A 25120-nucleotide genomic window follows, 5' to 3' on the forward strand; every position below is an offset into this window, starting at 1 on the left:
AGAAGATAACGCCAGACACTAAGCCTCGGTTTGAAAGACCCTGGGAACTAAAACCCTGGGAGATAAAACCAACTGAGGTAAATCACCAAATAAAAATTGTAGATTGAAACTCATGCACAGCAGAGGAACTGAGGTTAAAACTGTTTTACAGCCCATCTCTCTTTCTCTCTTTCTACGCCTTTACCTAACCCTTGCAAACCATATATTTTCAACCGTTGCCGTAGCGTTCGATATCTTCTCTAGATCAGCTGCCTTTCAATTTTTAAAAAAATGTTCCTTTTTTTCGTTCTGTCAGGTTACAGGATTGGAGAAATCTTCTTGTATCTGTTTGTCGCTAACCTTGGTGGAGACGCTGCGTTTCTTATGGTGTACATTTTCTCTGCAGAGCTGTTCCCAACAACTTTACGGTAAACATCAGAGAGTCTTTGTGCCTCTTGAGATTAATGAATATAATGAACATTTGCAGTGGCTTCATATTTCAGTTGGTAGAGCATTGCACCGGCATCGCAAAGATCATGTTTTCGAATCCCGTCGAGGCCCCGTGAATTTTCAGGTTTCTATAAGAGACAATTGCTTAAATTGTCCAGATAAGTGAGAGGATCACTTCTATCTTTCGTCTATAACCTGCAGTTTAAATGTTTATTTATTTCATGTAATTGCGCACTGTCCTGTGTTCCTGACGCCAGCTGCATCTGTTTGCTTTGTACCGGTTTTGATGCTCCATTTGTCTGCACCTGCTGTGATTGCCGAACTGATTGAGTGTTGGTTTTATTGAAGTCAATTGAATATAAAGCCGATGTATCAAACTAAGCAACTCTTTTATTTCTCTTAGGAACGTCGGACTGGGTACGTCAACCGCCGTGGCACGTGTAAGCGCTTTCGCCTCAGTTTACGCTCCTTACTTGGTAAGCAAATGTTAATTGGAGTAGACGTAACCGCTGAATACCATGGTACCTTTGTTAGAATTCGATTCCCCCAGGTTGATTTTTTGTCATGCTAGACAATAAATCGCCTTTATATATCTATAAAAGCTCAAAAAGTATTCTTAAGGAATAGACAAATTACAACGTATCAATATTCAAATTTTCATCGAGGCTTGGGTAAAATAAAGTAAAATTAGTTTGTTAATTCAAGTTCCTTTGTCTCATTTTTGCTGACCAATCAAAGAAAACACACTTAAGGGCTCGATGAGAAGCTTTAAAAGAAATGTGTAGCTTCTAGTTACTTGAAACAAGCGCCCACTAACGTTTAAGACAATATTCCTTTCAGTGTAGCGTTTTTAAACCGTTTGATGTTTAGAAATATCCCTTGCTTGCTTGCAAAACAAAGATGAACAGGAGCCGATTTTATTTTATTATTTTTTTATGTTACACCATCGTGGTCAATATCTAGTGTCAATTCCGTGGTCCCAAGTCCACATTCCGTGAACCAATAGCCATTATGGGATGCCGAGGAGCCAAATACATATTAATTTGCCCCCTGGGCATCTCATAATGTCTTTCGAAACAATAGAAATCAAAATGGCCGCCGTATCGGTAAAAAGGTCTATTATGGGGTTTAAGTCCGAAATTTTCAAATTATGTAATTTGCCCAGTAAGATGTGTTACGGAGTCATACGATAACCGGATACACTCTCCGGTCACGCACAAAATTTTTGATACATATTTTCTCCATTAATCTGTCACGAAGTCTTCCTTGGCTTAGTTGTCATTGCGACTGCTTCTGAATGAAAACGAGGGAATTGGGCTGCCTTCTCTACGAGACAAAAAATTCTTACGTATGCGCAGACAAACCGCGACCTGGAAAAAAAAATGTGTGTTATTCAAATGAACGTTGTTTTGGAATCCATTTTCCCCTACCACCCAAAAAGATTAGCCTTTGCCACTTGTGGGCAAACGTTAGGGCTGGACAAACGGGAAATGCTGTGGCGTTTAAACAACATCAAACATTGTTTGGTGACCAAACATGCTGATTTTGAAGAGAGTGGCCAAACGGTTAAAACATCTTCGATCTAACTCATATCAAACTCCACAAGCGAAAAACTATGGGCCACAATTACAACAAAAAAAAAAACACGAGGATAGGAGCGGCTGAGCAAGCGTGGTACGCATGCACGCGCCAAACATGTTTCATACGGCTGGGCAAACGAACAAAACTTCGCCGATCAAACACGAGAACCAAAGAAATATTTTAAACTGTTTGATCAAATGTTTGATGACCTTCAAGATCAAACAGCACCAAACAAGGCAGCCAAACGGTAAAATGGTTGGTCACGAAAAAATGTTTCTTTCCCGTTTGGCCAGGCTCTTAGTCTGAAAGGGAGAAAGAAACTTTTGGAAACACGACGCAGTTTTCATGCGGGAGGAAGAGTGATATTTCCTTTACCTGGTTTATTCTAGATAATGTGAAGAAAGAGAATTCTTTGCTGTTAAAAAAAATAAACCAAATTGATGTATTCAGATACCAGTTTTTCTTTTCAGTATTTGCTCTTTGAAATGAGTACTGAACGCCCTGTCACCCAATTAGCATTCGGCGGGGTTCTTTGAAGAACTTATCAATAGATGAAGAGATGTCGTTTTCTCCACTGTAATTCGCGGATACTCGGAAAAATCCGAGTGTTCGGAGTACTTTGATTTAATCTCCCGGGATTAAGATTCTTTGTGTATTGTATTTGCATGATAATGTAGCATCCATATTTCAATGATATGGATATACCTGGAACAAAACGTTTTATTCCCAAAGGGTTTAAAGTGGGTACAACATTGAGTTAGCTGATATGATTAAGTCTATTCCCGTGTCAGTCATTCATTTCAAGACAATAGAGCGTTTTCATTCACGAGCAGCTGCCTTATTGGATTACTGAAACAAAAGAAAGTATTTGCATAAATATAGAGTTGTATTCCCGGAGGATTAGTATGGTACACCATCATGGCCGCCATTTCTTTTTTATTAAAGAGAACCTCCACTAAAACAGGAATATATCTTTAAAATAGTTAACATAATGCTCGCAATCAAAATTGTTCGAATGTTTTCCAATGGGAACGTTTGTATCCGAAATAATTAAATTTTAAAAACGGTTGGTTTGGTTTTCAAATTTCCCGGGCGCCGCCATCTTGAATAATTGTGACGTGTCATGGTTGCCCTATTGTTTTAAAACAAAAGCTCTTTGTGCAAATACAAAAGACCATAACCATAACACGTCACAATTATTCAAGATGGCGGCGCCCAGGAAATTTGAAAACCAAAACAAGCGTTTTCAAGAGAAAATGAGGGGACAGAGAAGGAGGCTCCCGGCCCAGCCCTTGGGATATGTCATGTCCACGAAAGTTATTTTTAGACGAGCGGAAGTCTTCCGAGACGTCCGCATGCAGGCCAACCTCGGTCCGATGTTTGAAAGAAAATATATATTCATCAGCCTTCCACGTGCGCCATCATTTTCTCTTTTCACTAAGAACCTGAGAGCGAAGCAAGACTGCATGCGGACGTCTCAGAAGACAGACTTCCGCTAGAACAAAGACTTCCACTCGTCTAAAAATAACTTTCGTGGACATAAAATATCCCGGCCAACGCCTTGAGCCTCCCTCTCTGTCCCCTCATTTTCTCTTGGCGTTTTTGAAATTCATTTATTTCGGATACAAAGGATTCCATTGGAAAACGTTTGAACAATTTTGATTGTAAACACTATGTTAAATATTTGGAAATTGTATCCTTGTTTTAGTGGAGGTTTCCTTCAAAACACCAACATTGCCGCGGCCGTGACGTCATGTGAAAACTCTCAATAAATGTTATTCTCATGCGAGTATGTTGCAGGGTATTCAGCAGATAAACCTTTTTTTCCAACAGTTGACAATTCACCGTTTCCTGCCGTATGGGATCATGGCCGGACTCGCTGTGGCAGGTGCTATTGTTGGGATGACCTTGCCAGAAACTTTCAATCAGCCAACGATGGAAGATTTGGAGTCTCAAATGCAAGAAGATGGTGAAAAGCGTCAAGTCTTTGATAAGAATGATGTCTCTGATCCTGATAATAATGAAAAAAGTGCTCTTCTGTAAAAAAAAATAATAATCTTTGGATCGAGTAAGGAAGGGAGAGAACACACCCACCATATATCAACCTCTTCCAATGATAATGAATTTTTTTAAATCTAATTTACGGGTGCTATGTCACGTTATTTTAGGGTGTTTAGGGGAAATCTTAAGTAAATCAGGAGTTTAACACTTAAAAATGGTAACGTGGAGTTCATTTACTGATAAAATTATCCTTACTTCACAAGCAAGATGATTATAAGAAAACGCTATCTTTATCCAGGCGATTTGCCATAAACTTAAAAAAACGTCGGGCCAACTTTTTTCAAGATTACCCAAATGCAATCCGTTTCAATCTTGTCCAGTTGTGTCCACCCATGCTTCTCTTTCCTTTTACTGCATTTCTTGTATGTTGTTCAACAGTTTTAAGTGGTTATTACAATGTTTCATTTTTCGTGACATAGCCCCTTTAAGCCCGTCGGGTCAGTTATGCGCGGCTAATTTAAGGAAGACACCTGATTGGTTATCATTGGCTGCGCGGCTATGGGCACGAGACCAAAATAACTTTCACAGCATGGGGAATGGGGATGTCTTTTCTCCCTTCATCCTCTCTTGCTAGCGACGCATGAGTAAAAGCAAGGCGCACTTACTTGGTGTTAATAAGCTGTTCATTAATTATGCGAATAGGCCATTTCCGAGTTCATGCGCGCAAAGGAGGAAATATTTGCTGAGGGAAGAAAATGTTTCTGAAAAATATCAGAAACATTAATGTTTCCTGGGGCTACAAACGGGCAAACATTTTCTTCCGCAACATTGTTTCCTCGTTTGCTTGCGAGAAGGATTTTATGACGTTTGCGTCTTTTTACCTTTTTACTTGAGGGCTTTTTGACATTTTGAAGGTTTTAACTTAGACCGGCTCGTTGCACATACTATTCTCTGAGTGATATTCAACGTTTATCGACACAATAATTAAAGGTAGAGTTTCACGATATATTGCACATGTTCCAGCCATAACGAATGTCAACATTTACGAGCCAATCTAGCCTGTGTACAGCCCGCCCCTCCCCTCAAAAAAAAAATCGGAGAGGAACGGTCTGTGATTTACCGTTGATAATCGTGTTCCATACCACGTGATTTTTCCTGGAATGTGTGGAAAATGATTTGATTGGTTATTACCCATCGATCATTACATCATTGAAACAACGAGTTTTGATTGGCTTTTATTTTTATTTCTCCACATCAACACCGTGAGAGATTTTACGATGAGTTCGTTCGTGTGTACTTTGAGCACGGTACAAAATACGAATAAAAATCTTTTTGATTGTCAAAGAGGTTTTTCTTTTAAAGTACGAGCGGAATTGTTATCTATGGAGTGTAAAGTGGAAATCGATTCGACGTACATTTGTAGGAATTGTCAGCGCAAAAGAAACGAAAGCGCTCTTCACGAGGTGAATATAGCACTATTCAAAAGATTGTCCACTCGAAAACCATTCTCAAGTACAATCTACAAAGCGTGATGCCATGGAAGATTTGAGAATGTACACACCGAGGAAAATAACAGCTCATCGGCAACGATCTGTGCTGTTTTGAAGATCAGAGCCGTACCTGGTTGGAAGACTTGCAAATACATCCTCTCCTTTAAAGAGTGCTTCTATGCTATAAAGCCAAGGTATCTTAAAACTATCGGAGACGCCCTTCGATGCACGTTTGAAATCTACCTCATTAACCACCATTTTGAGCCACGCAAATTTTGGTCAGCGTAGATTACTAAATAATGTGTGCAAAATTATTCCGGAACACTATTACTAACGGTAAATCACAGACCGTTCCTCTCCGATTTTTTTTTGAGGGGAGGGGCGGTCTGTACACAGGCTAGAGCCAATCGGAAGCGACGTTGTAATTTACATGTAGGCGTAAAATTTCTCGGTTACTAAAAATCACCAATTAGCTACCAGGTGATCTGGTGACGTAATTTGGAGGACTGGGAAGAAGAATTTTAACGCCGTATCCCACAACCGCGCGCGGCCTTAGGTGTTGTTTCCAAACTCCCTGCAGTATTGCCATCGCCAAAACTCAACAGATCATTACGTGTCTACCACATTTCTTGTTATTGAATGAACATTCAAGTAGACCTGACAAGATCTACCCTCGCCTCTGCCATGTTGAATTCTAAAATAAGGCCGCGCACGGTTGTGGGATACGGCGTTAAAATTTTTCTCCCCAGTCCTCCGAATTACGTTACCAGATCACCTGGCCTAAGGGCTGGGCGAAATTTTCACGCGTACGTGTAAATTTCCCGCACAGATTATAACGTCGCTTCCGATTAGCTAACAGAACATGCGCAATACCGTGATACTCTCCTTTAAATAGGAATGCTGTGGTGTCAAACTCTTCTTTACTGATGTCACTCGACCGTACACTAAGTGGCCGCTGGGCTTCACTTGCGCAGAATATGGAGATTTGTCCGCTGAGAGCACGTCAGTTATTTGACTCAGTCTTGTGTTTCGATCTGCAAGACGCTAGCAGATTACGGTATGTGCGCTGGTTTGGCTTTTTCTATTTCGCATAACAATCATGATGAATAGTTTTATCAACCCAGATTTGATTGTTTTACCGTTAGTGGTAGATACTTCAGAACAACAAGACAACTTCCTGAACCTGGTTTCTTCCCAAATTTGCAGATATTCTCCAGGTCATGTTCTTAATCTTTGCTCTTACAGTGCGACGCGCCTTACCGTGGCCACCTAACAAAGTTTTTTACAAATTGTCCGCCAATCAGGGTGTGTGAATTTGATTGACAGTCACACCTCCTTGCAAAGTTCGCACAGTTGTTAAGTTGAAAACCGTTGCATGGGTTGTTGAGTTGACGCAGTTACACGTAATTGTCAAAAGTGAAAGTTTGTTGGGTGTGGCCACGGTAAGGCGCGTTGCACTGTAAAGACTTCAGAAAGACCGTAAGATAGGTTTGATGCTGCACTCATTGTACCGCACCGTTAAACATTGTTTAACACACACTGTTCAAAGTTGACACCCTCAGTGTGCGCTTGAAAAAACAAAGAAGAAGAAGAAGAAAAAAGACAGTGCTAGTCATCGCTTGTAATATATGTCAAAATTCCAAAGCCTGACTAGCCTTAATCATATACAAACATTTGGTTTATATTAGAAATAATATAATAATTATTAAACAATATAAATTTCAATACTCTGTTATTATTACGCTTGGGGGGCTCCTGTCCCCAACCCATTCTTTAACTGTTTTTCGAACTTAATTTATACTCATTTTGCCAAACAATACTAACCCACACTTAACTTCTATATAACAGGGGTCATTCAATAATACATAAACGTGGGTGACATAATGAGAAATGTAAAGAATGGAAAGTTCACGAACCCTGAATGTTTTTTGCACTTTTTGCGCCGAATAACAACAAAAATCTGCCTGCGAAAAACATCACAGGCAAAGGTCCCGTTTCTCGCGGAAAGTCCTCATAACGTTCGCGCCCAAAAAGCCATCTGTGAATCTGCCATAGTTTTGCTTTAAAAACTGATTTAAAGATAAGAAAAGTAACAAACGATCGTGAAAATCGGTGGCTTAAAACCTCTTCCTTTTGAAGATACTGAGGGAATTATGACACTCGAAAGGTTCGTCGAATTTACCCTCTGCTTTTCAGAGCAGAGAAAAGACAAAAGCGATTTTGATTAATTTGGATTTTTAATCTTTACGTTTTCAATGATGTCACCCCGATCGCTTTAAGACTCTTTATAAACATGGATTATCCTCTTTGACGTATTAAACGTGTCTCAACACTTCTAAAAACTGAATTAAGGGAATTCGGAGGATGCGGAGGATGCAGACGTTATAACATACTTTACTGGTTACAGAAACGTCGCAGTCTATCAACTGCTTTATTATTCAGAAGATAAAATCACCGATTCTTAAGTAGCAGCTCGCGTAACGTATAACATAATTGGCTCGCTACCCTCGCCAAAAAACCAAGACTAACCAATTGAAACAATGACATAGTCTTAAAAACAATAGAAGCTGCTTACAATACGAAACAATAGCAGGTTACGAGAGCTGCTACACCACTCATTCTTCACGTTGACTGAATGGGACAAAGCTCACGTCAACCACGACGCCGCAAAAAAACATAGAACACAACATACATAATAGATAATTTTCAATAACAATAATTATAAATGTGGAAAAATAAGCGTGCTGCACTTGCAGCATTGATTTTAGAACTTTTTAGCCACAGTCTACAATGATAATTAACAACCATTCAATGAAGTGGAGGTGGCTAGTGGTAAATACTACTGTAAGTATAGCTTACGATAGGACAACGACGACGTGACCTGACGAAATATTTTTAATTTTCTTCCCAAACAATCACACCGTTCATGCCAATTTTATTTCCACTCCGAACGACTTGAGTTATCACGAAATTATTAAAATAACGGGAAATAATACTTTTAGACAACGTTCTCGTTGGCGTGGTTGTCGTCCTTGCGTACGTAAGGACCCTATAATATCCACCACTATCAACCGACACTGAGGTGAATAGTTGTATACTAAAACAGTGAGATAACATAGCACAAAAAGATGATTTTAACTCATGTTTTCCTGAAACGATTACAGTATTTTCCAGTAGTGTAGCAGCTGATCCAAAGATTATTCGCCATTGGTTCGCAACCCTTGCAGGAAACAATGATATGACATTCTTTCTATTGTTTTAGCTATTGTTTGGTGGTCTGGGTTGCAAACCAATGGCGAGTTATCTTTGGATCAGCTGCTACATCACCGAATTTTCGGGCGCAAATCCCGCGCGAGTTGCTCCGAGGTGAATAGCAAAGGATCTTCGGAGTTTGCGTAGCCAATCAGAGCGCGCATTCAAATCTATCCACTGTTTTAGTACATACTAATGTAAGATAAGATATGACAAACTTCGCGAAACAACAGTGAATAATCCAATCTCTATTTTGCACCAGGACCACTGTTATCACTAGAACTTCGCCCGTATTGTGAAACAGATCACAGAAGAGTCTATAAAAACGAAGTTAATTAATTATTTTTAAGTATACGTTTACGTTGGCGTTGAGCTGCTTCAACTACCCAATGCCAATTTTTTAGCTCTCCTACGATCAATTCTTTACCCCAAAAGCACTTAAACTCGCGTTCGCGTCCGAATCATGCCAAAATGAGGAAAGACAAGCAGAGCGAATAACCCCGCTCATCAGCTCTCTTTGGAAAAATCGTGTTTGGTAATTCACCCAAACTTACTTTAACATCATGCAACTTTAACAACCAACGGCAACGGTTACAACCAGATTGAGCCACGATGAAGTCACGATCCGTTACGGCAGGACAGAATGACGTTACATTGAATCCCTCGCATTCTTCCGGAGGAGGAGTATATATATCAACCTCGGAGTGTGTTAATTTAAAGGCGTTGTAGAGTTACTCCTTCCAAAAGCCCGGTCTGGCCGCCGGTCAGTTTTGCTGAGTATGTACAACATATTTTACTGAATACGGGAATATAGGTTATCACTATCGGGATAAAGTTGCATGTGTTTGTGGCACATTTTGATGGCCTTCCTCAACGTCCTTTCTCAGCTGCTGTAGCAGTAAGTGCTTTGAAATTCTGGCTCATCAGTCTTCAGTCCTGAGAGTACTGGGCAAGGATGCCGTTTAAAACGTCAGCCCCGCAATTTCACTTGATGACAAGGTTGATTTTCTTAAGGCATCTTTACCTTCCTCGCCTGCAAAAAGGCAAATAGTGAACAATCATTTGTAAGACTGTCAAGGCGAAAATAGTTTCCAACTGTTCTTTGAGTTTATTGAGCTAACTGAATTTTCTTTCGGCCTGAGTGTTGTGTATAAATGGCACTATTTTCGGGGAGAATCGGTGTCGGTGTCCTATACACCACCCACCCTGAGTGGCCGCTTGTGCCCTGTCAAATGTAACTGTTACACCACCCCGCAGGCAATTTCAGTCAAAAAGTCAGTTCTACCGAAGATTTCAATTTCCCGTTCGTGTAGAAATGTAAATTCTAAATCTCCCTTGGGCACCTAGTAGGTTATTGTCTAAACCGCTCATTACATTAGCTAGAAATGACCAAATATGGTCTGTGCAATACCCTTTAACAATACTTATTGTTTACGAAATGTCCCCGCTTTTCTAGGTACGAAGCATTCATTTGACTGATCCATGCAGAGCATAAGCTTGAAGCTCAGACTAACGAAATAATTTTGAAGTTCACACATCTACAACAGTCTTCTCTAAAACGAACAGCTAGAAAGACATGAATTCTGGATCACAGATGGAAGACAAGAAATTTCTAAATGGTTATTTGGAAAATGCCGGATATTGCTTCAACGCGAAAAGAGAGAAACCCTTCCACCGTCGGTAAAACAAGACAGTGCTGAAAGACAACAGATAAAATAAATCTTACCTAAAGACGAAAGTGCCTTTCTAGCTGCAAACTTAACTGACTGTACATCGCATCGACTGAGGTACAGCAACTGAGGGACTGCGTCTCTGGCCTGCAACAAGCAGAAAACAAGTGGAGAACGTACTTAGTCCATTCGTCACCAATCCGAGAAAATATGAGCATCAGAACGAGAATTACCCGTTGCAGTTTCAGAAAGGAAGAATGATTCAACACTACTTTGAACGGCTTCCAATCTGAAATTGCGTGATGTTAAAAAAAAAAATCGCCGCATTACCTCCAGAAAGCACGCTTACGTCAGGAGCCCATCTGGAGCGTGCAACTTCCAAACAGCGCCTGTGAAACGGCGTTTTCACAAGTAGGTTTATTTTTAGACTAGCCCTTCCCGCGAATGGACCTTTTCGGCTTGTACATTTTGTTTTCCCAATACAGATCATGTGATAATACTCAGGAGGTTTGGTCCTTTGTTTTGTTCATTAAGAAGAGTGCATGTAGGCATATTCATGCTTGCATGCCCTCATTTTAATGAACAAAACAAAAGACCAAACCTCCTGAGTATTATCACATGATCTGTATTGGGAAAACAAAATGTACAAGCCGAAAAGGTCTATTAGGTCAAAAAACAAAGGCAGTTCCGGTTCGGTGACCCTATGACGTCAGCTTAATTTTTTGTAATTGGTCATCGGGCTCCTGTGGGAGTCTCATTCGCGGGAAATTCAATCCAAAAATAAATCGGTCTGTGAAAACGCCGTTACACGAACACAGTAGAGTTGTAGGCTCCGGGTCATGGGGTCCTGCTTACGTCTATTCCCGCCAAGCTTAGTAACGGAGTCTTGTGTCACAAAACCGACCGGAGGGACTTGATTTGCAACTAACTGCGCTGCGACTGCGCTCCAATTGAGAAATTAAAAGTGTAAGGGACTGTTAGAAATTAGCAGGGGGTGGGGGGGGGGGGGGGGTGGAAAACGGGGGGGGGTCACAGTTTTTTGAACCCTTCAAAGGAAGGGTTATGAAAAAAAATGACAGGAAAAGAGGGAGGGTCACAAGAAATAAGCCACCACGATGGTAAAGGGATACTTTAATATCATGTTTTACAACACAACAAATTACGTCTAAAACTCAAGGCATGCAATTATTTGACAAGACAAGCTATTGAAAGTGTAAATGCAACAACCCAACTTATAAAGCAGCTCATGTGTTGCTTTTGCACATCAATTTACTGTCAAATATCACTCGAAAGAACTGATCTCTTTAACAGCATCACAATCAGAAGTGCTACTACCAGGATCATCATCATGCAAAGTCCTGCCGACCATCACTATCATCATCCTCAGTCTCACTCATAGTAAATGCCATATGTTGCTTCATAACGTCTTTTGCAGTCACAGTGAACAGTCCCTTGTCAAATGCATATCGGATATAAGGCAACTGTTTCTTTTTTAGGGTACTTATTCCCTCATAATAGAGTTCTAGTGAGCCTGTGGGCTCTGCATCACTATCCGCATTATGTTGGGGTGCAATGGTTTTAATTACCACTTCACAGTTAGCCTCAATTCCTTTTTGTTTTACTTTTTTAGCCTTCGTCTTGTTTTGTTTCTGTTAACGTTACTTTTCTCATTTTTGGCTTTGAGCATGTACCCTTAAACAGTTGAGAGCACTTTTCTTGTAATTCTGTCAACTGACTATTGATTTCCTTCACTTTCTTGTGTAGACGGGCAACTTCTCCCAATTGATTTTCAAAGAACTTGTGGATAGCTTCTTCTCCACTTTTCAGTTTACCATTGGGGCAAAAAAGTTTGCAGTCAAAAGTTCTTATTTTGTTATCAATGAGACTTAAACTTGCAATGATTTGCATACTATCCTTTTGCATGTAATTATTGTTGATTCTAATATTATCACTAGGAATCAAGGTATGATCTTCGTCAAGAACAGCTCCTGCTGCGGCAGGATTTTCTTTGTTCATTATTCACTTTGTCTGGTTGTCGATCTCGTCAATTTGCTGTGTTAAGTGACACAGTTCCTCCCTGTTCCGAAATTCTTTCACAAACTGTTTGTTATTCTTGCAATGTTTGAACTTTGTCTTGTAAAATTCAGGTAGAAACGAATTCATAAACTTGGCCCTTGGAGTTTTCGGACTGGGAATATATCCCAGCGAGGTTGATTTCCACGGAGGTGGTGGTCAATAAGGTTTTAATGGACCCATTTACTACATGCCGTTTCTACAAGTGAACGCGATGAAGACCAAGACCTGGTTATAGAGGAAACATAGAGTCAAGTGAAGAGAAGTCAGATTCAGATTAAATTTGAACGCAGTGAGTGTCTTTGTTTCTGGTCGTAAAAACTGCTATCATCCCATTGAGCAAAAAGCTCCTCTTTGTCTTGTTTCTCCAACACAGAGAGCACTTGTATGTTCGTCACAAGTTTTAATTCAACTGAATCATTTTCCTTTTACCACTGCATATAGAGTTCGGACGTCTTATTATCCAGGGGAGGGTCATGGAATTTTAGGACCAGTTCCATGGGAGGGTCGGGACATTTTAATCCCCTTCGTTGAGAGGTTCATTTTATTTTCATCGCTTCACTAACAATCCCCACCCCTGACAAGTCTGACAAGTCCCTAACAATTGACAAATCAATTAACGTTTGTGAAGAGTAATCCTGGTTGGTCGCTTTATCACATTTACCAAGCCATAATGTCGAAGGATACGAGAGAGTTTCTTCCCTAGTTCTCAAGCAACGTCCCTTTGTATGTCAAGGAAACTTCTTAGCACAATTCGCTCACCTGTAAAACTGTAAGCGCGACGCAAGCTCCCTCACGAAGCTTCTCTTCGGATTCTTCAAGCGCCTCAATGCTCAAACCGATAGCCTATAAAACAACAGATATTATTAAGAGAGAAGATTTTCTTCAATGAAACGCACCTCTCTTATTTCAATTTTTGTCATAAAAGGGTTCATACACGATACGACGGCCATTTTGAATTTTATTGTTCTAATAGGTATTGTGGGATTCCCAGGGTACACATACGTAACAACTGGTTATGACTACAATAGAATGAATACTCCAAAATTAGGTGTGACACTTCGTGACACATACAGGTGTAACATTTGGTGAAGTTACGTGTCAATGCCTCACAACCTCAGTGTTAAACCGCTTTGGCAGATAAACAACACTTTTTAGGCAGAGAATAACTGCTAAGTTAGGCACTGATCTCTAGTGATTAGGCCTAAGCGCCGACTCGAAATGGTTAGCTTTCATAAATTGTTCTGGTGACACCATATTTAGACTTAAGTAAAACTGTAGTAAGATCGTTAGGTACTCTACCTACACAAAACTGAGTGTTTCACCTTATTTTGGAGTATCCATTCTAGTCACAACCCATTATAATTTGCCCCCTGTGCATCTCATATATTTTACAAACACAAGAATCAAAATGGCTGCCGACTTGTTGAAGTACTGAAAGAAGCTACCAACAGTTGTTGTTGATGGGAGTCTTCCCTCTTTTTCATCACGAACTGCATGATAAAAAATTCAAAGTTTCAGATGTGAATTCAGGAAGGAAAGCGGAAGAAAGCATATATAGTGAGATCCAACGGTTAGATATTCTTTTCTTTCCTTGCAAATTGGCCCTTTTCGCCAAGTTTTCAAACGTAAAATTCAAAAGCATATTTAACCTTGAACGAGAACAAAAGGGCCAATTTGCAATCAAACAAATGAATACTAAAATGGCTGCCATTTTGGAATAAGGCGTATATGGGGCTCATCAGTTTGCGGTATTATCTATTTTTGGGACGGCTACTGGGGGGAGGGGGGAAGGGGGAAGGGGGGACGTTGCGTTGTGTTCGTTGCACGATCCATAATTTTGCATCACGCACAAGCATTCCCTCGTTCGGTTACTTGGTTACAGACCAATCAGACCAATCTAATTGCCCATAATTTGGCGAGACCCGTATTCTAAATTTAGATAATACAGTAAGCTGGTGGGCGAAGGCCAAATCAACAATTCTGGGTTATGGGCTTCTGATATCAACCAACCTTATTTCTCAAATCTCCATTCTTCTGTAAATGCAATAAATAGGCCTCTGTTTATGCAAAGAGGAAACAATGGTCAATTGATATCTCAAAAATCGTTAAGTGGAAGAACACGCAGTTTGCCGCAGCGAGGGTCCTACGAAAACGACAGAAACGACGAGTAACGATTTTAACGGACATTAGAAAAAAAATTGGAAATTTTGTAATTGCTCGCAACCCTGGACAAAATTGAACGCGTGATACTAAACAGGGGATGGGGAGGTGTAAAAGTGTATAGAGTCAGTCCGTACCTGCGGCATGAGCCCCCAGAAATTCACCATCGAGCAGAAAACAAAGTACAGCACAAAAGCAGGTCTTTGTCAAAGGAATCTCGGCGTACTGCTTCAACTATAAGCAAAGGAACATTTGTTAACCACATTGAAAAGCAAATCCAACCGAAACGATCCATAGGTCCTCACGGCGACCTGTGAACCGAGGGTCAAGCGTCATTACTGTAAACGAAAGCCTGAGGTTACCTGTGCAACAACAGCATCCTTTTCGGGCGAACGGAGGCGCTTGGTTATTACAACTGTAGACAAAATACACGCAGATCTTGTCATACGCAAGGAACTGAACTAAGCCCTAAAATATCTATCTACTTCCCACATAATGGGTGGCTGGTCTCAAGAGAGAAGGGGAGTTACTTGTAGCTTCTCCCACAGAAATCGCCAAAGAAAGATTTAGGGGCTTTTGAATGGAGATACCGTACCCAGGAAGAATGCGATTTTAGGGAAGAGAAAACAGGCTGAAATCCAGGGAGGCCTTTAAGAGGGAGGACGGTTACGTCTGTTATATTCTTCTTTTTTTAAGATGAACTTACAAATGGGGGGGGGGGGGGGGGGGGGATAACCGGGGAGATAACCGGTATAAGTGGGGCGTCCTATAAGCGGAAAGCGGAATTTTCCATATTTGGCTGACATCGTGACACCGCGTTCATAAACAACAAAACGCTTTCAGTTCTTACGTTCATAAGCCACATCATTGATATACTTGGATAAGTTGGGCCTGCAATGAAAAACAACAATTATCATCACACCAAAACGGTCATTCAGGGAGCTTAATCGAGGAACAACAAGAGTACTCCAAAGATGGCGTTTCTAAAAAAAAAAATACTTCAAAAGACACAAGAACTTGCAATGTTCAATGGTTTTCAAATTAGCCACTTCAAAATTTCAACCCGATTCGACACTTTAATGTGCAGGGATCGAAAATAATGCAAGGTTCCGTGTGAACAAAATGCCCCGAAAAATCTGTCAAACCGCAAAAAAATATTTCCACGGTGGCATGTAAATGCTACCTAAAAATGGCAGTGCTCTCCTGTTTATTCAGAAAGATTTGTGATCGGGGATTCCTCTATCACAAAAAGCGAGAGGGAGGAAGGGGAGCAGAGAATAAGAAAATGACTTCCTTTCTCTCTCCCCCCACCCCCCAGATCTCCCAATTTTCAAGGCACATATGATCCCCCACCGAAAATCCCCCCAAAACAAAAACCCACACCATTGCCCTCTAGAAGACTTACCATCCGCTTTGAACGGTAGCGTTTGATATAAACTTAATGCACCGTATCAGGGAATGGCAACTAACCTGCAGTAGTCCAAAAAATAACGCTCAAACTGAAAAACAGTTATAACATCCTCCTCCTCGGGTTGCACGTCAATCAAATCAGGATCTTGGCTACTGATACGAGCCACAATCAAAGGAAATACTGCAAGTCGACACAAAATGGAAGGAATAACTTCTTACTTCACGATTCAAGCACTTTCTATCGCAATTTAAGAAGGTGACAAGGGAGATCCTAGCGGTCATGAACCGAGGTTCAGACTTTCCATGAAGGATTCACACATATAAAGCCGTCGTAACAGGGATTAATGCTCATTAACAAAGCAAATCTGCCGACCGACATCACACCTTAGACGTCATGAAAACAAGAGGCCCTTCATCCGCCATAACACTTAACTTGGGTGCCAATGAGGTATACCTTCAACATGTCAATACTCTAGAACCACACAACATACCCGCAATAAAAACAATTTTGCGAAAGAGAATGCTTCTAAAGTTGTTTTCATCCTTTTTTTCTCCAACCAATCTTTTAAATACCCTGCTTTCTAATTTCAAATTTTGTCCTCAGTCTTTACTAGGTTTTTTAAAGCTCTGCATAGGAAAACCATGGAGCTAAAAGTAGAAACAATGAACTTGCTGGTTTCTTGAATTTGCCCAAAGATAATTAGAAATTAGCACTGAAGTACAGAGAGAACCTATGTTGTTCTCTTAGAAGCAACCAATAAACCACTTTCATAAATGCCGACCACCTTCACAGTCTTGTGTATTCATGTTAATTACACCTCCTGCACTCATTTTGAAAAAAAAAAAAACTTTTGAAATTTGCTCGTCGTAGCGAGGCTAGAATGGCTTATTAGCATTAAAACAGAACTTGAGAATATTTTATTTGGCCGCCATTACGAAAGAGGTCTATACTGTGGCAGGTACTGACCGTTTCCCTGAAGTTCAAAACCAAATTTAAGTATAATGAGCTTTCATAAAGTCCAACATACATACCAATGTCGACTACCCTGTTATAGCTTTGCGTTATCTGTTGTTTGAAACCATCTTCCAATGCACTCACAAGCTGACCAGCTGTGGTAAGCATTAGCTAAGAAACCAAAGAATAAGCGACAACGTTTAACAATTAAGTACATACAGCTGCAGTCAATGACGCAGACTCTTTCGGTAAGTTACGCGATACCTCCCAACCAGAAAAAAAGGGAGGATGTGTGACGACAACAGAGAAATGACATTGCGTGACACATCAAAAAAAGGAAAAAGAGTGTGACACCAAAGTGAACAGAGACTGCGTGACAAGACGGAAACGCAGAGAAAAGCAACGATGACGGCAACGGTCTAGGGCAAAGAAAGTCCTATGCACGAGTGAAGTTTAGTAATTTTCTTTTCCATCATCTGCAAAACAATGTAAAATGACCTCATTTTACGTTTTGACATCAACGTACGCTCACAACAGCCAATCTCTTGACCCCAATTGTTCAAAAGCCGCAAAGGTTTATCCTGTGGACAAGTCACCATCTGACAGTTTCAGTCTGTGCAAAGCCTTCGGTATTTGTTCACGTAACCGTGAATACGCACACTTCAAGCACATCTAAGTAAAGGCGTGGATGAAAACCTTGGCTAAAGTTTAACGTGAAGTATATTTTACACTCTGGAAAGTGACTTATCCGGACTAGATAAAGTTATTATACGTCTTTGAACACTGGGGCCTGTTCTCTGCATTTACCAAAACGGTATCAGTCCAAACGAGAGCCATAACTAGGAGCACCCCAATGCACTAAAACCTTGAGTCAACCTTTGCGCGTATCTTTCTATTTCTAGAACTAACCCTTAAGCAGGACACTCACATTTAAACCAGTTTGCTTACATTGTTTGTGCTATTATTGTCTTCGTTTGACAACAACTTTATTCTGATTGGCCATTCTAAACAGTGCGCGCAGAGCCGAAGAACTAGTGGAGATTCTAAAAATAGAAAAATACGTGCAAAGGTTGACTCCTAGCGCTTGTATGGCAGAGGCAAGCTCCTACTCACGGGCCCCTGGATGAAACGTATGTTACTTCGTCGGCTTTGTCCTCAGTTATTTTAAGATCATGAGTGTTGATCCGGCAGGGGTTCGAACCCGCGACCTCCCACATGAAAGCGCGATGCTCAAGCAACTGAGCCACCGGTGCGGTCATTAATGCGGACAGATGCAAGCCCATCAAAACCAAAAAATCATAGCACTTACCGTGCTCTGTCCCTTACACGTTTTCTCCCAAAAAGCGCACAAGAGAGGGTTTGATGCCAGGCGGGGGTTGACTGAAAGGGTAACAGACGCGAGAACATAAAATTCAGTTGACAACTACGGCCAAACAAAAACAATCTGAATGATTCGGTTATAAAATTATAATGTTTGCTAAGCTATAAAAATGAAGACAACTTGGATTCAATTTTACGGATTGATGGTTATTCATTTCGACATTATCTCGGTTTCCTCGCTTCCTGCAGGAGATTGAATCTTTCCAAACAATTTTCGTCCTGTCATTTTGTTAAAGAGCTCATCAATTTTACCAAGAGAGAGAATCAACGTTAACCTTCAAAAAGAGAATACTATAACGCCCTGGGGCCGGTTACTTAATGGTGTAATAACCCTATTCCAGGGATAAATGTCCCTGGTAATAAAGCACATTTATCCCTGGAATAGAGTTATTACACCTTTCAGGAACCCGGCCCTGGACTCTAAACCTGGCTTTTCAGGTAATCCGCTTCTTCCACCAAACCCATTGCAATCCATTTTATACATCAACACAGCCCTAAGGAAGAATTGAGGATACCGGCCACGTTTCTTAATTTTCAACTTTTCTACACATGCGCCAGCGAGTTAACTGTTTATCAGGAATTTTTAATGCTACAGTGTGAGAACATTCTAACACAAAATCTGTAGCATGGATTTTAAAAAAAAAAACAGTTCTCAAAAAATTATGTCGTCATAAAGCCCTCCTTTGCTACGCTTTTCAAAATCTCAGGTCCATTTTTGTCCAAACAGAAAATCCATGATACAATTCACGAAATATGATGGGACGGTTCCCATCCAGTGAAAAACCGCTTCTTTCTTTCGTTTCCGGAGTTTTTACATGTCTTTCACTGAAACTCACGGTAGAGACAGGGAATAGTTGCGCATGCATTTTCTGATTGAACTGATGGCAGATTTCCATTGGAAAAGTTAATTCAAATAACCATCCATGGAGCCTTTTTGTAGGACTCTTGACTAAAAAGATACCTTAGCAACCATTGTCTTTCTGTACTTAAGAGCCACACCCCTAACTACGATGATCATTCTTGTATTAAAGCATTCAATTAATTATATAAACACCAATGAAATACCAGGTGAGCTTTCGAGTAAAACCATATCTTCACACGTAAAACGTTCACCGTTGCTATGGTTACATAATAAATCGCTCCGTTGTTCTACGGTAAGACTACAAAAATGGTTTGGTATTTCATTGATGCATACATAACAAAAAGAACATTACATGACCGCTTGGAGGTATTTTGCGTTGAAAAATATTTTACTCGTTCGCTGCGCTCACTCGTGAAATACTGTTCAATACTCGAAGACAAGTTTTGTATATCCGCGTGGCCATGTGATATCCTCTATGTAATACGCAGTTCAAATATAAGATACCACGAAATTCTCTCGTAAAATGCAAATAATTAATTTACTGCCACAATAACCGTGACGTATTCTCATGGATGCATAAGTCAGCTGTGTCTTCGGTGACATAGATCACTTGTTCCATAGTCGACAAACTCACCATTACTTAAACTTTTCATATGTTTAGCATTTCAACTTACTTTGCGGGAGAGTTAAGTCATTTACTTCATCCACATGTAAAACAAAGCTAAGAAGCCTATCGAGGACCTCTCTCTGATGGCGGAATTTAGCAAGAGCTGCCATTTCCTGAGGAAAAAAAGTCACAGAAAATTGAGCGGACTGAAGTGACGGAGAGGTTTTGGCGTTCAATGTTAAAATCACGATGAAAATCAACAAACCTTGAATTTCATGGGTCCAAAGGAACCAAGATTCTGTTAAAATAAAATAAAGATAATGCTTGACATATGTTAGAGTAGTAACTGTGTTGTAAGATTTCAAAGCGATAAAGAAGTTGAAGACTACAACACAGCCCTTTTGGGGTAGCTGTCTTGGCACACAGAGGAACAGACATGATTACCGGTCGGTGCAGTTACTTCTACTCCAAGGAAAAGCTAAGTACTGATTTAACTGAAAAGAAATGAAATCCTCAGTGACCGGTTCGAATTGCCGACTTCAAAATGCCGCTGAACCTCAAACTCAATTGGGCAGCATGTTGTGTTTTCTTAGTTTCTCGGTCATTGGGAACTTTGATTCTGTTAGGCTGATCCAAGTCTCATCATTAATCATGTAAAATGGTCTGGCCATTTCACTGGATCAATACCGAATAATAATGAATATAAGCTTCTAGCATCTACCAATACATCAACAGTAAGGAATCCAGTATTCTGTTTAAGCCCACCTCTGATTCATGCATTCTTTGTCCATGCATATTAATTTTGAAACTGATTAAATTAAATTATTAATTTAAATATGATGACTTACCCTAGATACCTCTTCACAATATTGTAAATGGCAAAGGATGACCTAGAAACTCAAACAAGGTTTTAGTAACTAGTGCTTTTTATCAGTACAAGGTTGATCAAGCCTTTTCTTGATAAATAAAGAAACAAACAAAAAGGGAAAAACAGTAATTAATCTTAATAGAACAAAACCTCAGGCTTTAAGAAACGTTAGAAGGGAAGAAACGATTAATCGATCGATTTTCTTTTTTCTATAATAAATGAAACAGTGATTGTGATGAATCCAGTATCTGAGAATGAATGCATAAACACCACTTCAGACAGATTACAAAAGCAAAGGCACCACAATGGTCAATCCACCGGTGTAAAAAGAAGAAGAGGACACGTTTTTGCCCAACAGCAGATCATCGTATAGCTTACAATTTCTTTCTGGACTTTGTGCAATCAAATAATCTGAAATATTTTCAGCAATTACTGGATAATTGGAACCCGATACGCTACTTTTAATGTTCATCGGGAATCTAAAAGACTATAATTTTTACGTGACAAAGCCATACTGAATATCCAACATCACAAATGCCGGTTAGGCTCATATGACGTCATGCTTAGTAGTCGGGGTCGTCTCGGGAAACAGACTTCCCTTTTCATGAGATTGAAAATAACTATTGTGAAATAGCCCTTATGCGTAATGACTAGCTAATTTCACCACCAAGTCTCGACTTCGCAAATCAAACTTGTAAATTTTAGCATGAGCTAAATCCCAAAGGAGCACAGCTTTAAAGAAAACCCACGTGTGAACAGTATAATTGCATGTCCACATGATGTTCATAATTTTGTGCAAACGAGGCTTGGTGGTGAAATTAGCTAGTACGACGTCATCATGCAAAAGGTCTATTCAACTGTTATGACCAATGCCCCTGCACGACCCTCTCTCCCTCATTTCCTCTTGCTATAATCAAGAACGGTCGTCAAAAGACCTCGGGATCTCTTAGAAGAATTCCGGCTGGTAGTAATAGCGGAATTTCAACAAAAACAAAGAGGACAGAGTAATTTCAATCAAATTTATTGACTACGTTTTGGCAAAGAAAGCGTTTTGCACCCGAAATAAATGAACTTCAGAAAAGTTTATTTTGTTTTCAAACTCTCCGGTTGCCCTCATCGACAAAAATTGTGACGAGTTGCAATTTTGCCTTTCGTTATTACCTAAAAGCTCCTTCTGTTCGAGCAACAGGCAACAAACCACGCGATAACACGTCACAATAATTCAAGATTGCGGGCCCCCGGAAAATTTAGAAGGGAAAATAGGCCATTCTAAAATTACTTTTTTCTTACAAAAGCTATTTATTGAAAATCTCTAAAACAGTTTTGATTGCAATGCATTATTTCCTCCGGATTGCAGTTAATCTTCAAAAGGAGTGGAGGTTCTCTTTGTACCAGAGTTTGCCGATGGCGGTTTTGCGAGTTCTGTAGGCGAGCAGCGACCCAAAACCCACACAAGCGCCAGTGACGCCGGGCTACAATTGAAAAGAAAACTATTTTAATCAGAGTAACCTACTCCAATAGGAAACCAATCGTTTGGAAATCAGTGCTAAGAACGTAATACTGTAGATCAGCGCCGTGCATGAGCTATGAAATGCTGTTACTTGTTAGATGAAGCTTTGCATGGTCGGCCATTCTCTGTCAATTCAAGGCTCTTTCACGACAGAGTTAACTGAATAGAGAGTGTAATGTGAAGTGCTAGATCTCAATCCCATATGAACCATGTGAGCGTTAGCCCTACTGATGGAAATGGGCCCACACAAGGACAGAGAAAAACTCTGACCAGGGTGGGAATTGAACCCACGACCTTCGGGTTAGATCTCCGCCGCTCTACCGACTGAGCTACAAGGTCAGACGGGAGCAGGCCGTGGGAACTGAAGATCTTAAAGTCACGGCAATGAACATGTACAAGTACAAGGAAACGTTACGTTTATACAACGTTGGCCGTGTAGCACTTATATTTTAAACAGAGTTAACTGAATAGAGAGTGTAATGTGAAGTGCTAGATTGCCGTTCATTGCCGTTCGTAGAGCGGCGGAGATCTAACCCGAGGGTCGTGGGTTCAATTCCCACACGGCCTGCTCCCGTTTGACCTTGTAGCTCAGTCGGTAGAGCGGCGGAGATCTAACCCGAAGGTCGTGGGTTCAATTCCCACCCTGGTCAGAGTTTTTCTCTGTCCTTGTGTGGGCCCATTTCCATCAGTAGGGCTAACGCTCACATGGTTCATATGGGATTGAAATCTAGCACTTCACATTACACTCTATTCAGTTAACTCTGTCTAAAACATAATTGCTACACGGCCAACGTTTGTATAAACGTAACGTTTCCTTGTATTTCACGACAGTTCGCTTGTACCCTAAAATACGTGTAAAATCATATCGTGTATGGATGTCATTTTACACAACTTGAAAGAGTGCTATATAGCTGGAGGAAAAGGCCTTGGGATTAACGCCTACCTTATCCAAGACTTTATTTCCAACAGTCGCTTCTGCACCGTATGATGAGGAAAGATTGGGACTTGTTGCCCTTGACGACCGAGTCTTACTATGTTGTGGACTATCCGCTGATGATAAATCAACAGCTTCGATTCTTTTCTTTGGCGAACTGGTGTTAGATGGAAAAGCTTTAGTCGCTTCTTCCCTTGACTCCACTCTATTTAAAATCGGTGATTTTTGTCCAGCATTAGACGACGACGATGAAGAAGAAGAAAATATATCGGAAATGCAGCTTGGGGCATCGCGAGGAGATATGAGATCCGCATTCTCTTCATTTTCTCCTTCAAGCTGTCTGCTACTCGCCGAGTTGTCAGTTAATTTCACATCTTCATTAGCAACCGAAATATCGTCCACACTTTTGTCACAAGTCAAGAAGTCTACTATGTAGCTAGCATTTGCCGCACTCTCCCCCACAAAGTCCTTGGTATAGTCATCAGTACTATTGTAACCTGTATCGTGACACTCACTGCCCCCACTAGCGATACTGCGGGGAGTTATTTCATTTTCATCAGCAGCGTCCTGCTCTAGGAAGTCAAAACTTTCCAGCGCGCTCTCAACAGACAAAGAAATGGAGGAACTTGTTAGGGACAAAGAACAAAACAAATAAGTGTCAATGCATTTTGTAATGCAGCGCTCAGTTTGGATGGGTTTTATGAACAATATCTGCGAAAAACAAAGAACCTAACCATTTTTACAGAATACTTGGGACTAAAATGAAAGCTGAATTTCTTTCCGCGCGTGTCAGGAAATGGACAATTTAAAGAAATGAGCGATGAATGCTACAATGCGTACTTTTGGAATTTACGAAAATTAGCACCACACTGCACGATTTCTGCAAATGAATAGAGCTGGTTAGAATTTCTTCTCTGTCATCAATAGCGGTGGATGGTATTTTGTTTGACATCCTCACATCGCCATGCACGAGAGTCGACCCACAATAATAATAAACTTTATTAAGTGTCAAGAGCATTTAGCGCTGGGGCAGTGTACAGAAATCAAATCAAAGCAAATCAACTCTTAGAGCGGTTTTCAATTGAGTGTCGAAAGTAATTAGCGAATTGCATTGGTTTTGCATTACTTCACTCAGTGATTGGTTCAACGTTCTCGGGCTACTTTTTCAACCAATCAAAAGTGAAACCAAAACCAAATCGTGGCTTGGGTGTGCACATTTTCCCGCGCTTTCTGTCGGCTCGGTGTAATTACTTCGAGTTTTGATTGGTTTACTGGATTGTCTCCCTCTTTTTTGATTGGCCAAAGTAATTACTTTGGTTTTGGTTTTACGACACTCGATTGAAACTCGCTCTATCAAATCGGAGGACGGTTTTTGAGGAGAAGGGAAAGCCGGAGTACCTGGAGAAATACCACTCGGATCAGAGTAGAAAACCAACAAATTTAACCCTCACGTGACGCCAAGTATGTGAATCGAACGCGCGCTCCATTGGTGGGAGGCGAATGCTATCACCACTGCGCCATCCCTGCTCTCCAAAGAAGACAAGAGCACTTCATTTTTAAAGTTACGATGCCTTGTTTAAACAAACCACGTGGTCATGTTTGCAAGCTATTAGATTTGTTGTTCGATACTGGGTTAGCCTGCGTGAAGTCGTTATTTCTCATCTCATTTAGTGTTCGGTTCATTGGATTCTCTGTGTATCTTGCAATCAATTGTTATTGGCTAGAATATGTATTCTGAGATTTAGCTTATGACTTTTAGTCCAAAAACCAATCTAAGTTAACAACTATAACCACAACTAAAAATAATCTGAAAAGATTGTCGTACCTTGATAAGTTCTTCCAATTTCTCCAGCAACGTTATAAAGGCATGGAGTTGAGGAAATTGCTCTGGAAAAAGTGCACATAAACGTGATTAAACATCAATGGACTGAGTCA

General features: G+C 40.5%; 2 protein-coding genes across 2 annotated transcripts in view; one reads left to right on the forward strand and one right to left on the reverse strand.

The window, feature by feature from the left end:
* LOC138022199 (solute carrier family 22 member 15-like) overlaps nucleotides 1–6962 on the forward strand; it is a 31777-nt gene extending 24815 nt beyond the window's left edge. Inside the window, exons 9-11 of the mRNA XM_068869233.1 lie at nucleotides 296–407; nucleotides 833–905; nucleotides 3844–6962. Of these exons, the coding sequence (XP_068725334.1) occupies nucleotides 296–407; nucleotides 833–905; nucleotides 3844–4053 (395 nt within the window). The 3' untranslated portion in view covers nucleotides 4054–6962. The remainder of the gene's footprint in view (nucleotides 1–295; nucleotides 408–832; nucleotides 906–3843) is intronic.
* A 145-nt stretch (nucleotides 6963–7107) lies between these two features.
* The window catches only part of LOC138022216 (rho family-interacting cell polarization regulator 2-like), a 40142-nt gene continuing 22129 nt past the window's right edge, over nucleotides 7108–25120 (reverse strand). The window contains exons 17-31 of the mRNA XM_068869275.1: nucleotides 25011–25072; nucleotides 23195–23866; nucleotides 20722–20763; nucleotides 20139–20171; nucleotides 19941–20046; nucleotides 18334–18404; nucleotides 17102–17195; nucleotides 16130–16250; nucleotides 15510–15550; nucleotides 15022–15074; nucleotides 14797–14893; nucleotides 14510–14556; nucleotides 13259–13342; nucleotides 10480–10570; nucleotides 7108–9786 (exon numbers count right to left, since the gene is read on the reverse strand). Of these exons, the coding sequence (XP_068725376.1) occupies nucleotides 9716–9786; nucleotides 10480–10570; nucleotides 13259–13342; nucleotides 14510–14556; nucleotides 14797–14893; nucleotides 15022–15074; nucleotides 15510–15550; nucleotides 16130–16250; nucleotides 17102–17195; nucleotides 18334–18404; nucleotides 19941–20046; nucleotides 20139–20171; nucleotides 20722–20763; nucleotides 23195–23866; nucleotides 25011–25072 (1685 nt within the window). The 3' untranslated portion in view covers nucleotides 7108–9715. The remainder of the gene's footprint in view (nucleotides 9787–10479; nucleotides 10571–13258; nucleotides 13343–14509; nucleotides 14557–14796; nucleotides 14894–15021; nucleotides 15075–15509; nucleotides 15551–16129; nucleotides 16251–17101; nucleotides 17196–18333; nucleotides 18405–19940; nucleotides 20047–20138; nucleotides 20172–20721; nucleotides 20764–23194; nucleotides 23867–25010; nucleotides 25073–25120) is intronic.

Source organism: Montipora capricornis, chromosome 10, assembly GCF_036669925.1.
Source record: "Montipora capricornis isolate CH-2021 chromosome 10, ASM3666992v2, whole genome shotgun sequence".
Classification (NCBI taxonomy): Eukaryota; Metazoa; Cnidaria; class Anthozoa; order Scleractinia; family Acroporidae; genus Montipora; species Montipora capricornis.